Below are 15,732 nucleotides of genomic sequence, written 5' to 3' on the forward strand. Positions count from 1 at the left end.
AAATACATGGTGTGCTCACAGACAAGATGTACTGTGACCGGCAAAGACGCCGAGCAGATGCAGGGCTGTAGTCTGCCAACAAGGGCCACAGCCTGCCTAATTTCTGTAGAAAACATACTTATTGGACTTCTTACCTACCTACCCACCCTGACTTTGTTTCCCCTAGACCAGGCTTCAACTTGATACCTCCCCTCCCCCCAATCTATTTTGGGCTCCAACTCTCAGCAGTGCTGCTTAGACTCTCTGTGTGGAATTATCTTTAGAAAACTCTTTCTGTGGCTCTGTACTGCTTCCATTTTGTCTCTAGGCTCACTGTTGGGTGCTTCTAGGGTTCAGCCAGGGGTAGCTGATGTTGTACCCTCAAGATGTTGTTGGGCTCCAGATCCCACCAGGCCCAGACCATCTGGCCAATGGTCAGGGATGATCGGAGTTGCAGTCCAACAATTTCTGAAGAGCACCCTGTTGAGAGCCAGTGTGGTGTAGTGGTTAAGAGTGGTAGATGCGTAATCTGGGGAACCGGGTTTGCGTCTCCGCTCCTCCACATGCAGCTGCTGGGTGACCTTGGGCTAGTCACACTTCTCTGAAGTCTCTCAGCCTCACTCACTCACAGTGTTTTTTGTGGGGGAGAAAGGGAAAGGAAAATGTTAGCCACTTTGAGACTCCTTCGGGTAGTGATAAAGCGGGATATCAAATCCAAACTACTACTACTACTACTACTACTACTACTATTCTTCTTCTTCTTCTTCTTCTTCTTCTTCTTCTTCTTCTTCTTCTTCTTCTTCTTCTTCTTCTTCTTCTTCTTCTTGACTAACTCTAGGCCAGACAGATAAAGCTTTACTCCCCTGCCTCAAGATTCTACATGGGAAAAGCAGAAGAAACCTCCCCAGTCCTGTAGGATCCCAGTGGTGAATTGGCTACTATCCATAGTGGCTGTGCAGTCCCTCCACTGACACAGGCAGTGTTCTGATGAATGCCAGTCGCTGGGAACCACAAGTGGGTAGAGGTCCTGCACTCAGGTCCTGCTTGCAAGCATCCTTGGGGATTCTGGTTAGCCATTGTGAGAAAAGGATGCTGGACTAGATGGACCATTGGCCTGAGCCAGCCAGCTCCTCTTATGTTCTTAATGGGATCCCTCCCTCAAAGCAAGCCAACCAGAGTGCCAGACATCTGTCCACCCGCCACCCTTTGAATTGTGGGTAGAATTATTCCCAAGAGGGGGAATAATTCCCGTATAGCCTTGCTATATATTCTGGGGAGCTTTCCCTCTTGGATGATGTTTGCTTATTGCCACCTGAGTCTTGAATCAGTTTCTGGGTTACCAGAAGGAGGAATAACATTCTATCAATAAAATATAAAATAAAATTCTACCTTTCTTTTGTCTCTTCCTACAATAGCCAACATCTGTCTATCCCTATATCTGCAATAGATGACCTAATTGATTTGCCTGCCTTGGTTACTGCATCCCTCTTTCCCTGGCCTTCCTTGTTCTCATCTCTGCTGCCACAATTAGCCATCATTCATTGGTTTCCTTCACTCGGTGCACTTCCACACAGCAATTTTGTTTTGGGCTTGGCGTAGCAAGTTTTGTGCAACATCCACGAAGCACTGTCCTCATCGACGTGCCATTTCACATCATTCCCCATTTAGTCAAGGTTTACCATTTCCATAAAAAAGAGAGTTTGGATTTGATATACCGCTTTATCGCTACCCGAAGGAGTCTCAAAGTGGCTAACATTCTCCTTTCCCTTCCTCCCTCACAACAAACACTCTGTGAGGTGAGTGGGGCCAAGAGACTTCAGAGAAGTGTGACTAGCCCAAGTTCACCCAGCAGCTGCCTGTGGAGGAGCGGGGAATCGAACCCAGTTCACCAGATTATGAGTCTACCGCTCTTAACCACTACACCACAATGGCTCTCCAGTGAAGAAAATCTGAATTGAAAATGAAGCAAAACTATACCCCTCCCCTAAATTGGACAGGGGAGTGGGATGACATTTTCAGTCTCCTCCTCCTCCTCCTCCTTCTTCTTTTTCTTTAATAAATTATACCTCACTTTTCACCAAAAATAAAATAACCCAGTCCAGAGTAAATAGCCTGTGGAATTTTTCAATCCATCTTTCCTTTCTGGGATAAATTCTTTGTGTTTACTCAACAAAACTCTTCCTTCATTATTTTTACCCACCCAACCTTTTGTTTCTTATCTTTTTACTCTTTCTTCATCCAAGAATTCTTTCTAACTTTTAAAAGTGTTTCAACTCCACTTAGGTATCTATTTTCAGATCTTCCCTTAGAGTGCACTTTATCTCCCCACCCAAAATTTAGTTTCTCCATAGTTCTTTCCTCCCAGGATTATTGCAGAGCTGTACTGTACTTGTAACGTGTGTGTTAACTTCTGTCCCTCCAGTGTTGGTCTCTCTCCTCTGAGCTAAATTGTAAGCCACTTTCAGTCAGGGAACTATTTTTAAGTCTGTGCTTGTACAGCGGCAAGCTGGCACTTAATAATTGGAAGTAATTAATAACAGTGCATGAATAATGACATATAATCAGAAGGTCTTCGGGAGGTGTCAAATAGGGCCCTTAGTTTGTCTCTTTCAAATCAGCCAGGCTGATTTTCAGGCTTTCGTTATGACTGAAGGCAAACAAGCAGCAAGATGCAAGCACAAGTAAATATTAGCTTTTCATGACCTTAACCTGCATATAAACTTAGGTGGGAAATTGACTCAGTGCTTGTTTTAACAATAATATACTACCCGTATGGCACGCTGGGGCCTCTATATAGGACCAGTCCAGTGGTGGGTGTTCCTGCTGGATCTGTTGGATCACATTGCAGTTCTGAAGCAGTCCTGCTTCCGAGTCTTCACTGATTTCTAGTTTTGGTGGAAATTTTAGTAAATATTGTAAAAAAAAAAATCTGCATAAAAGAATAACAAAGGGAAAAAATCTCTCTTTTTTAAAAAGGAAAGGCCAATTCAGTTCAAGGATTGTTTATCTAAACGACTCTGTCAGGGTTCCTTGCAAATTATATTTCAGAAACAGCTTGTTTACTCAGGTTCCTTTTAACCACAGGCAGATCATCCTGATATGAATGACTGATATATGAAGCCCATCTGTCGCCGCAATTTAAATAAAAACCAGCAGAAAAACAAATACATTCTGTATTCAGGCCACTACTTTTGTGACCTTGCGGATAACCTAACTTGCATGTGTTGTAACTGGACTACATGTCCCATCACTCTTGACTGCTGGCCATGCTGACTGGGGCTGATGGGGGTTGTAGTCGAACAACGTCTGAAGAGTACCACGTTGGCTACCCCTCTGGGTGAACTATGGTATAATGGATAGCAAGTGAAAGGAACAGTCAGGGTGACAGGAGATCGAGTGATACAGCTACATAGACAAGCCTGCCCTTAATAAGCTTGCAACATGCCATCTTCATAGCTCATGCATTGGCTTGTTTAAAGCAAGCTCTGGCAAGTTTTTAAGCCACAATTTATGGTCCCATTTCTAACGATTTATGGTCCCATTTCTAACGAAGAGCCAGATTTCGTGGAAACGGAAATGAAACTGCTGCAGTCATTCTCCTGGCCATGCAGGAAGAGGAGAGGGGAATCGTGAGAATGAGAGGCTAGCAGCAGCTCTTCCCATTAAACCATGATGCAGTATTACATGCAAATGTCGCCAAAGACACTAGAGGACCTGCAAGTGTTATCTGGGAGAAATGGCAGTCTTTGGAAATGGAGAGGTGTTTTTTTAAAAAAATAAAAATAAAACAATAACTTTGTTTTTTTAAAAAAATAAATCGGTTGTGGTTATTACACTCCTAAATTTAGGCAAACTTTTAAAGGCTTAGCTTAATCCTAGATTTTTCCAGAATGTGTTTTAAGATTCTGCATGGTATTTCTACACATGTATGATTGAGGGTATTTTTATTTTTAAAAGGTAAGCCATTCCAGAACAAGCCCTTAACTGTTCTTTTTAGAGTCAGGGTATGTGTAAAGAGAGAATGAGCTACAGAAGCATATTTGCGGCTAAATAAATAGAGGCCAACAAGCAGAGGGAAAGGATCTGTTAGGATGGGATATTTTCTACTTACCAGTGAATTCGCTCTACTGTAATAAATACTGTTTGTACTTGAAAGGGGATTCCATTAAGGGGATAATGTTGTGTAATGCAATAGGCAGCCTGAAGAAGGTACAGCTCAAGTGGCTCAGTAATGCGTGGCTATGTACTAATCCTATTTTGCAATAGGCAGTTTTCACTTTAATTTTTGCTTTGCTGCCAAAACACTCTTCTCTTGCATTCTCTTCATATAATTAATAGCTTTCGAGGGGGCACTTAATCCAAACAACTCCCTGCTCATTGTATCTGTGCTTTAGTAGCAGAGGTTATCCTTTTAAAATCCTGAGCACACACCATGTTTGTGAGAGATTGAGCCCTTTGTGGAATCAGAGACCGCAAAGCTTTTCATATCAGTTGCTCTTCTTCCACCAGCAAAAGACTGACTACCCTAAGATCGGGTCACATTCAGTGTTGCTGTTGATAGACATGCTTTCTGGATTTTCAGTCACACTTTTTGTTGACGGCATAAAGTTTCTACAGGGAACCCTTTTCAGGCAGTGGGCAGGTCCTTTTCCACATTTTGTACACAGTTTGAGACGTTCTTTAAGGCAATAGAACTCCCAGAAATTATATTAGTGGAGTTAAAAGGCACAGACCCTGAGAACTACAAGTACCTCTAGAAGGATTTTTGCCTGGCTCATATATCTCAGCAGATTGTGATTGAAACCAGTAGGATGAACCTGAAACCTTTGGTGACATTAAGAGTTGTAGCCAAATGTTAGTCGGAGTAGACACATTGGAATTAAAGGACATGGCTACCTTAGGGCCATTAATTTCATTGGGTCTACTCAGTTTAGGATTGTATCCAACATACTCAAACTAGAGACAGGGCTTTTTCGGCTGTGGCTCCAATCTGGTGGAACGCTCTGTCACAAGAGACTAGGGCCCTGCGGGATTTGACATCTTTACGCAGGGCCTGCAAGACGGAGCTGTTCTGCCAGGCCTTTGGTCGGGGTTCAGTCTGACTCCCTCTCCTCTTTCATAAGAACTTGCATGAAAGTGGGCTCCCAATTTTTCTCACAGGCCCATATAAGTTCAGCACAAACAGTTGGGCCTGGTGAGCATTTAAGGTCCCAACCCTAATCTGCGGGTCGCCGTCTGATTGGATTTTATTCTGATCCTGATCTGATTTGAGGATGTATTTTAATTGATTGTCTGCTTTTATGTTATACATTTGATGTTAGCCACTCTGAGCCCAGCTTCGGCTGGGGAGGGCGGGATATAAATAAAATTTATTATTATTATTAACTATTTTGTAGTGAACAATGAGACTGTCTCCCAACCCTCCGCATATCCAGTGGGTACAGGGGAGAAAAAGATTGGGATGTGGTAGCAGGCAGAGAATTACAAAATTTGCTTTGGTTTCTGCTTACAGTGCCAAATGAAAACAAAGGAGACCCAGATTTGAATTGTCAGTCAGCCATCAAGCTTTCTGAGTGACTTTGGGCAAGTCACAAGGAAGGAAAGATGGGATCCAAATGTCCACTGACAGAGGCATTATGCTTCTGAATACCAGTTCCTGGAAACCACAGAAGTGGGGAATGTTTTGCTCAGGTCCTGCTTGTGGACTTCCTGTAGGCATCTGATTGGCCCCTGTGAGAACGGGATGCTGGGCTAGATAGGCTACTGGTCTGATCCAACAGGTTCTTCTTATATAAAACACACATTGGTGTATTAATTCTTGTATATAGAGCATTAGACTGAAGGTAGGCTTGAAAGTGTGTAGGCAGTATCCTTTGAAGCAAGAATGGTGTCGTGATCCTGGCATTCTGCAGGCGATTCAGCCCAAGGATTCAGAGTGGGAAGATGGAATTGTCCTCAAGGCCAGCCCCAGGTGTGCATACCAAACCAGGAGCACCTATTCAAGATGAAACCATTGTCCCAGTATCTCTCTGTCCCCTCCTCTGACTCTTAGGACTCCAGCTCAGTCCTGGTGGAACCGCAGCATGAATCATGCTCATTCCCTGCAGTTCTGAAATCAAGGACTTCACGGATGCAGTGATTCAGCAGCATCAACAAACAAAAACAGAAGCAAGACAAGCATTGATGTTCTTTCTGACTCAAGACTTTATTTTACTTTTTTTGATAAAAAACCAACTTGATGCTCCAGCTACTTGCATGTAGCTAAAGGACCTGAATGGAGTTCCCATATAATACTAGAAACAAAGGGGTGCATGTTTTTTTCTACCTTATTTTTTCTGCATTTTAAATACCTATAAGTAAAAAAATGAAAAGAGAGAAGTATGTAGTTATTACTGCATAGATCTCTCTTTTCTTTCTTTCTTTCTTTCTTTCTTTCTTTCTTTCTTTCTTTCTTTTCTTTTCTTTTCTTTTCTTTTCTTTTCTTTTCTTTTGCTTATATGCTTTTCTTGAGATTCTTTTGGTCCTCAGATCCTGGATGCATTTAGAACGCATAGTAGTACTAACAATGCTAATTACTAATAATTCCAATGACATTATGAAATAACATCATACAGATCGTTTTCAACCATAAGTTTCCCAAGGTTTGTAATATTAGAAAGCTGTCTTTTACTTCTCTCTCCTTGCCATTCCCAACAACACCTTAGCATGCACTGTAGAGTATGGTTCTGTTACAGTCCTTGCCTTGCCAGCATCTTAAACCCTATCCCATTTCACCATTTTGCAAATTGTTCCTAGGGGACCCTGCTATATAGATCAGGCCAAAGGCCCATGTGTTCCATGTGTTAGAATTCCATGTGCCCACCAGGTGCCTTTGGGAAGTCCTGAAGCATGACAGCACTCTCTGCCCTTGTGCTCCCCAGAAACAGGTTTAAAGGCATGCCACCTTTGATACTGGACGTAGTACACAACCATCATGGCTGGTACCCCTGAACAGCCTTACCTTCAATGTTTCCCCCCCCCCCCCATCATCCCCTTTTAAAGCTGTGTAAGATACATCTTGTGGTAGAAAATTCTATAGTATCCTGAATCTTACACCCTTCAGCTTCACTTTGATGGCTCCTGAGTTCCAGAATTATGGGAGAGGGAGGAAACTTCTGTCTATTTTCTCTACACCATGCATAATTTTATTCACCCTCTATCCTGTCCTCACCTTACTCCCCAGCTTTTAAAATCTAAAAACTCCCAAATGTTTTAATCTTTCCTCATAGAGGAGTTGCTGCAGCCCATTGGTCATTTTTGTTGGCCCTGTTTGGTACTTTTTTCAGCGCACCATTTCCCCCTCAGCTCTAAAGCACTCTTTTTACACAAAGCTGTAGGTTCCCGGCATTAGTAATTTCCTTTAGACATCACCTTTTGGCAGCTGCTGGGAAGCTGCTGTTCCCCAGGGCTGCAGAGCTTTCTGAGGGTCCCAGGAGCCAAAGCAGGAAAGGGCCAGTTGTTGTTTTGTCAGATTTCCACTGCTTAAGGATTTAGTCCTTTGTGTACCTCTTCCCACTTCTATGTTGACTAGCAGAAGCCAAATAAAGCAAAAAATAAAAAAAATGATCAGATATATTTACTAAAAGGTTTATATCCAGCAGTTTCTACTGAATCGATCTTCAAGATAGCAATGATTTTCTTTTTTAAAACAACAAACCAAAAAACAACATAATTTTACCAGTTCCATTAATTTGCCTTGTTTATACAGGTTGTAAAGCTCGGCTATTCTTGGAGCATCATTTAGGTTACCTTAGTACAGAATGTCAATTTTTTAAAAAATGGAGTAGAGCACATAGCCTAGTCATAGCACAAATGACAGAATTAAGGTAGTTCAAGATTAATTCCAGAATTAGTTGGTTATTACAGTTTCTGCCCAGTATGTTTTTGAGGTGAATGAGTCCTTTTAAACCTTAATTCTTAATTAATTAAACTCCACACAGGGTTTTGTTATCTACTGCCTGAGCTGTAATCTTTATTAAATCACAAAATGCTAAAGTACGTGCACCTGGCAAATCGCAAGGGAATGATTCTTACCCAGCTATACTCTTTGAGGAATGATGTGTTTTGTCAATTCAAAATTGGGTTGATTAGCAGCTATGCAATTGTTCCTGAATAATCTCTTTCCAGGCCTTTTATTTGGTGCCTTGGCAAGCAAGGTTGTGTTGGTAGTAGAATACTGGCCTTCCAGGGCTTCGACCATTTGTGGTATCTCAGAAAGCAAGTACTTTCAAAAGCAAACAAAATTTCCCCAGAGCCATGCTGTTTAAGAGCATAGGATGAGACCTGCTGGATCAGGCCAAAGACCCATTGAGTCCAGCATAGTGGGCAACCAGGCCTATGGGAAAGGGGGACCTCAGTGCATCAATGCTCTCCTCACTTGCAATTTCCAGAAACTAGTATTCAGAGGTACACTGCCTATGTCAGTTGAGGTATGGCATAGCCTTATCCTCTTTGAATTTGTCTAATACTCTTTCAAAGCCATCTAACTTGGTAGCCATCGCTACACCTTGTGGGAGGAAATCCATAGTTTTAAGTATGTACTGTGTGAAGAAGTCTGTTCTGAATCTTCCAACACTCCGCTTCATTGAATGACCCGACTTCTAGCGATACAAAAAAGGAGAATTCACTTTCTCTGCACCATGCAAGATTTTATAAACCTCTGCCATGCCCCCTATTACTCACCTTTTGTCCAAACTTAAAAGCCCCAGATGTGATAACCTTTCCTCGCAGGAGCATGGTTTATTTTAGTTTTCCACCATAGAACATTTTCTGGCTGTACAATATCTGTTTAACCATGTGATAGTTAATGTGTGTCGTTTTTACCTGTCTGAAAGCAGGAGTGGGGCGAGATCTATATGCTTCTCAGGTCCCGAGAGATATGCTGACAGCGGCACACATTATGGGAATATGGTAAAGGTAAAGGGATCCCTGACCATTAGGTCCAGTCGTGACCCACTCTGGGATTGCGGTGCTCATATCGCTTTATTGGCCGAGGGAGCCGGCGTACAGCTTCCGGGTCATGTGGCCAGCATGACTAAGCCGCTTCTGGTGAAACCAGAGCAGTGCACGGAAATGCTGTTTACCTTCCCACCGGAGCAGTACCTATTTGTCTACTTGCACTTTGACATGCTTTCGAACTGCTAGGTGGGCAGGAGCAGGGACCGAGCAAGGGGAGCTCACCCCGTCACGGGGATTCGAACCGCCGACCTTCTGATCGGCAATGGGAATATGGACTACCACCAAATAGGTGAATGTATCACAGTGATGCATCTCTTAAATTGGCACAAATCTTAAAGATATATGCCACAGGAGCACAGCAAGTTGGACAGAATTATACTAATTGTTAATACGTTTTCAATCCATCACCACAATTTCTTTAGTGTCACTGAGCTCTGAGTAGCATGTTATAAACGTACCCAGGGAAACCAAAATAACATGCTTGCTGCAGACTTGACAGAAGAAAGCAGCAATTAGACACTGATGCAGTCACTGCTGCGCTTTGGCTGGAGCAATTACGCTGGACTGTCTTCTAGTCCTGAGCAATGTAATTATTTTCAAGCTTTTTCAAACCCCCCTCCCCCTCGCGCCTGCCAAGCAGCTGCAGTTTGCTTACACAAAGATTAGAACATCTCTGAATTCCTTTCTACCTCTCCGTTGGGTGGTGTTTGCTCCTAGTTTTGTACAGATGATCATTCATTGGTATTTTTCCATCCACAGAAAGGACCCCCGACTGGGACTGACCGAGTGAAGAAAGGAGGATCCTATATGTGCCACAAGGTAATGCTAAAAGGCAGTTGTCAATCTGCTGCTGTGCAATAGGCTCTTATTTTGTACGCCTGAGAATTAGTGACATAAAGTGACACACAGAGAGAATTGCATCTCGTGGTGCACACCTGAAAAGAAGCACTTCTGGGTGGACAAATGTGGCGGGGTGGGGTGGGGGAGATAAAACAATGAACTGTTAATTTGAATTCCCATTTATCTAAGCTGAGATAAAATATCAGTCGTCTCCTAATTTTAGCTTGACGGCAATTTAGCTGTCCCACTTTTGCATAGTTAAGACAGCAAGGAACTTTGCAATCTTCCTTTTACTCCAGCGGCCAACCCACACAACTGCTGGCACAAGTGCTTCTTGAAATCAAGCTTCTACCGAGGCCTCTTCAAGTGCAACAGTGTTAAGGATATAAGGAGAACGATGCTGAATTGCAAACAAGGCCCATCTCACTCTCAGGGGTGAGGAACTGGATCTGGTGGGTGAGCCAGATCCTTATCTCCCTGCCCCAGTTTGACAACTAGTTATGGCCACCTGATGTCAGTCACCTGATGTCACAAGGATGTCAGGCAACTCAGTTTCGCCTGTGCAGTAGTTTGAAGGCCTCCCTCCCCACAAAAAACCCTCTGATTGTCAGAGTTTGCATAGCACGTGGATCTATGCAAGTTCTGGGCTTTGCAGGTGCCTCCAGCTGATCAGCAATGTCTGCAGCTCTTATGGCCCGGCCATGCTTGCACTTTCCTCATACCTGATGTTACATCAGATGTAGAGCAGGTGGGTGTAGCTTGGCCAAAACGGGCTTCTAGGCGACCTGGAAAAGCCTGGCCAGCTAATTAGGCCTGTAGGTTGGAGGTTCCCTACTGCTGACTGCATCCCCAGAAGAAGGAGATGAAGAAGATTATTTTGGCAGGTTGATTTAGAGCTATGGTGATTGGAATAATGTAAAGGTAAAGAGACCCCTGACCATTAGGTCCAGTCATGGCCAACTCTGAGGTTGTGGCGCTCATCTCGCTTTATTGGCCAAGGGAGCTGGCGTACATGACTAAGCCGCTTTCGGCAAACCAGAGCAGCGCACGTTTACCTTCCCGTCGGAGCAGTACCTGTTTATCTACTTGCACTTTGATGTGCTTTCGAACTGCTTGGTTGGCAAGAGCAGGGACCAAGCAAAGAGAGCTCACCCCGTTGCAGGGATTCGAACCGCCGACCTTCTGATCGGCAAGTCCTAGGCTCTGTGGTTTAACCCACAGCGCCACCTGCGCCCCTTGATTGGAATAAGAGGAGTGTACTATTGAGGGAAGAAGCTATTGGTGGGTTGTGTATATGTACCTACCACCTCTCGAAGATCCCAGGACACCTGTACTTTATTTTTTAAAACATGGTCTTACAATCAGTTAGGATTCTGGCTCCTGTCACCACTACAATGCCAGGATGACAGCCGAGCGATTGGTTTTCTAAAGTGGAGACTCTCAGTTGCTGAGCCTGATGATAGTGTACTTTTTAGGCCTCCAAAATCAAGGATGCTAGCTGTTTTTATAGGATAGTGAACTATATTCTGCAGGAGCTATGTAATTAAACAAAGCTCTCAGCTGACCCTACAGTAGTTCACACCCAACCTTGGGTGTTGAGATGTGTTTTAACCTAAGAGGAAACCAAGAGAAAATCTTAGCTAAATGCTTAATTTCCCTTCTTTTCTTTTTAAAAATAGCACGCTTTCTGGCCTGGAAAGTTATTGCAGGTAGGAATGTAAGCCACCTCAGCCACAAAGCTATATGTAAGATTATGGGATCTCCAATAATTTTTATGAAGCTAACTTTTGCTAGAGCTGGACTACTCACCTTCAAAGGAAAAAAAGAGGAGAACCTATGACCCTCAAGATGATGTTGAACTCCAAACCACATCAGTCCCAGCCAGCATAGTCAGGGAAGATGGGCTCTGTAGTTCAAATATCATCTGAGGTGCCACAGGTTTCCCCTCCTTGCCTTATGATGAAGAATTGAGTACAGAGACAAGACAGACAAGCAGTCTACCTTTGCATTCTTCTCATCTTAAATATGAAAGTTTTGGGAGAAGTTGTTAAATAGATTGTGAAAAAAACTCGAGAATATAAGAGAAGTTAATGATAAAGAAATAAATCCTACATTCTTAGCAACCACTAATTGATATGAAACACTTCTTGCACAGTGTTGTAATAGGAAATGCATGTTCCTCCATCTCCATCATTTGGTTAATTCCAATGAACCACACAGCATAATTCTTGGGGGGGGGGGAACCACCTAAGTCACAGCTATGACCCCAATTTTATTTATTCTAATTAAAAATTAATCTTACTGTGTTTATCTTTTCATTTGGGTGCTTTGAAAGGTCCTGTTTTAAAACACACTTTAAGATTCTCATCTGTAACCTTTCCTCCATAGGAAGCTTACATTTCCTACTTTCAGATCACATGTTCCAGGTTTTATTTTGGGGTGAAATCAATGTCACACATTAATTAGCAGATTTGATTAAATTAACAGCAGCATTGCAGTTTTCTTTACAGATGAGTAATATGGCCCATTTTAGAGTCTACTGAAGATAGTGTAGTCTTTTTTCTTTTCTTTTTTTTAAGGATGTGAAAAGTCATCTGTTATCTCAGGGTCAGAAAGCACAGTATAACGAAGCAGTGCAGAGCCTTTACTAAACTTTACTTCTGGATTGTCTATCCATTTCTAGGGTTTAGACATAGGTAACTGAGACTAAATCTGCAGGAGATTATCTGAAATAAGCCAAGAAGCTTTCTCTGAATTCTGAAAGTACCAACCTGAATTATCCCCTCCTGAGCCCATAAATTCCCAACCTCCCTTTCCTCCTATTACTTATAGTAGAATACTCTTCAAAGCCGCTTTTGTTTCAGCAAGACAACTGTACAAAAGATTTCATACGCCCAGCAATAAATGTTAGAGGTCAAATGGCATAAGCTTACTTAGAGATTTTATATGCAGATTTGTTCTTTGTCTTTTGCCTATCAATAAACAGTGTTTGGGTGTGAAAATAAAACAACCTGTAAACAGAGAAACTGACAAAGTGTTATGATAGACAGCAGGCATACCAACACAACACTTTTCCTTGCTGTCCAAAGATGTCTCCGCAAGTTTAACAGTTCAAAGTGACCTGCCTTTATGAAGCAATCAAAGTGATCTACCTGTAAGGAGCACCACACAATCCTTGCACTTGTATTGCCTTGTGTTTTCCCACCTTATACCTTGCCAGTCCCAAGCTTAACATTATAATATGTGGTTTGTGCCAGAATTTTAAAATTATAGCTTGCAAAAAAGAGCAAAACACAAAGGTCAGACACGATCTAGATGAAGGTTACACATTTACACAGAAGAAGAAGAAGAAGAAGAAGAAGAAGAAGAAGAAGAAGAAGAGGAGGAGGAGGAGGAGTTTGGATTTGATATCCCGCTTTATCACTACCCAAAGGAGTCTCAAAGTGGCTAACGTTCTCCTTTCCCTTCCTCCCTCACAACAAACACTCTGTGAGGTGAGTGGGGCTGAGAGACTTCAGAGAAGTGTGACTAGCCCAAGGTCACCCAGCAGCTGCATGTGGAGGAGCGGAGACGCGAACCCGGTTCACCAGATTACGAGTCTACCACTCTTAACCACTACACCACACTGGCTCTCCAGTGTGGCCTGTTGAACTCATTCATTTAAGGGCCTATTGAACTCATTCATTGCGAATTTGTTCGGAGTAAGCATAGAATCATAGAATTGTAGAGTTGGAAGGGATCCCAAGGGTGATCTACTTCAAGCCCTCTGCAGTGCATGAATATGATTAGGTTGCCCGTTCTGTTTGTTTCAATGTGAGGGTAAAGCACCTGCCCAATTGTGGCGGGCTGGTTTACAGTCTCCCTTCTGCCCACCAATTCATGGAGGCCCTGGAGTCTTACAGTGCTGCAGCTGCCCCCCAGTTTGTCATGGAGGAAGCACTTAAGAGAAATAGGGGAGGTGGTCTCTTGGAGGCACTGCGGGAGGCTGTTCCAGGCACAATGACAACATACCACAGCAACACAGAGATGGAAAGGGAAGTGTCCAAAATGAACTTGTAAGTGAGAAGAGGGAGCGACCACGGGCTTGAAGTGGCAGGGTGATGCAAGGAAGTCAGCGCTCCCACTGCAGCAGCAGCAATAATCCACGGCAGGGTGTGTTGGAGCAGCAGAAGCGTCCAAAGGAGAGCACAGCAACAGTGATACTCTTGAGGAGAAGCTAGATTTTGCTGGTCAGGAAAGGAAATGACCATAATACACAGAGCTTGCCTACTGAGGTACGTGAACGGCCTACAGGTTCTGGGTACAGAAATATTAAAGCTAGAAGGAGGAATGCAGCAGTAAACTTATGGCTACAGGCCCAGCTTTGGGAATTGTGGAATGGGGAAAGGGAAATAGATTAAGCAGTGGATGACCAGGGGCAGACGGAGTAAAGAAAACTGGGGCTGTGATGAGTTTGAGAGAAGCTTCCGGAGGGAAAGGATTCTCAGCATCAACAGTAGCTGAGGGAGATATGAAATTACACTGATGTGTGTCTTGTAGCTGATGGTTGTATTGTATATTCTGGCATGTCACTTTTAGCCCATCCTTGCTATATCAAATTAATTGAATCTCTACACTGACTGGCAATTTTTGAAATCCCAGGGCACAGCTGTATGGTCCACCCTTCCTCTTTCTTAAATTTTCAGTCAATTAAATAAGATTCTCCTAGACACATGTCATTACCTCTCTGTTCCAGGTCATCTTAATTCAAAGTCAGTTGTTGACCCGTGAGCCGAGTTTTAATGCAGAAGGAAAATGAGTAGTCAGTGTTGATGACTGATCTCGTTTAATGGGAAAAGTCATCTTGATGTCATGCGTCCCAACAACTGCTGACTGTATCAATTTAATCAGTCACATAAGGAAATGTTTGGCTTTTCTAAATGTAGTGCTGCTCAGATAGTCAAACACGAAAAACCGAAAGCAGAACCCTCTGCCTTATTCGGTAAGTTTCTGTCTTCTGCCACAAATTAATAGGGTGGCCACAGGCAAACCAAATCCAGTTATGGATTTGCCTTACAAAGTGCATCCGGTCATTATCATTAATCACTGTCATTAAGTAAACATTTTGGGCTACAGCTCAGACAGAAAGGTTGAATCTGTTTATTAAGCTATAAATCCCATTGGGGGTTACTGGCTATAGACTATGAGTGATCCAGCTGTGATCACATGTGATTATGTGCTGCAGGATTAGGCACTAGATGGCCCTTTTAATCAAGATCTTACATGGTATATTGTGATAATGTGCGTAACTATTTTGAGATAAGCCTCTGTTGGCAAACAAACAAACAAACAAACAAACAAACAAACAAACAAACCAGTGGTCTATTATTTGTTTTATATTATTAGATTTGTATCTCACTCTTCCTCCCAAGAATCCCAGGACAGCAGGCCTAGTCTTTGCATCAAATGCAGATTGGTGGGTGGGTGGTTGTGGCAAACACATACAAGAAATGCAGGTTTATGTCTTTCTGTGAATGGTAATGGATAATTGGATTTTAAAATTTGCTATACTATCACATAGCTTCTAAACAGGATCAATAGAAAGCGTTTGGCTGTATAATAGGTGGTTGAGTTTTGCCCCATGAACTAAGGTTTTCTCTCTTGTGCAACCTGTAGCCAGTGCTCACAGCTATCTATTAAAGTCCAAATGAGTTGATTTCAGTGGATCTGTACATGCTGAGCCAGCCTTGCAAATGCTTAAAGCACATACCTACAGTAGGGTTACAGATACACTTACAGATGTGTTGGAAGTATTCTCAGGTAAATACACTCCAGCCTGTTGAAACTGGCAACTTTGTTGACTTTAATGTGTTTTAATAATTATGTAAATAAGATATTGGGATTTATTTTGAATTAATGGGTTGTATCCAATGGGTG

General features: G+C 42.7%; 1 protein-coding gene across 3 annotated transcripts in view; it reads left to right on the forward strand.

The window, feature by feature from the left end:
• SUMF1 (sulfatase modifying factor 1) overlaps window positions 1-15,732 on the forward strand; it is a 76,965-nt gene that overhangs the window by 43,075 nt on the left and 18,158 nt on the right. For 2 of the 3 annotated variants that reach the window (XM_081903074.1, XM_081903073.1), the window contains exon 8: window positions 9,736-9,795. In XM_081903074.1, coding sequence (XP_081759200.1) covers window positions 9,736-9,795 — 60 coding nt within the window. Of the gene's footprint in view, window positions 1-5,491; window positions 6,156-9,735; window positions 9,796-15,732 lie in introns of those variants that run through there. The other variant, XM_081903075.1, reaches the window with a different exon arrangement.

The sequence above is a fragment of the Podarcis melisellensis genome (assembly GCF_964234715.1).
Source record: "Podarcis melisellensis genome assembly, chromosome: 2".
NCBI lineage: Eukaryota > Metazoa > Chordata > Lepidosauria > Squamata > Lacertidae > Podarcis > Podarcis melisellensis.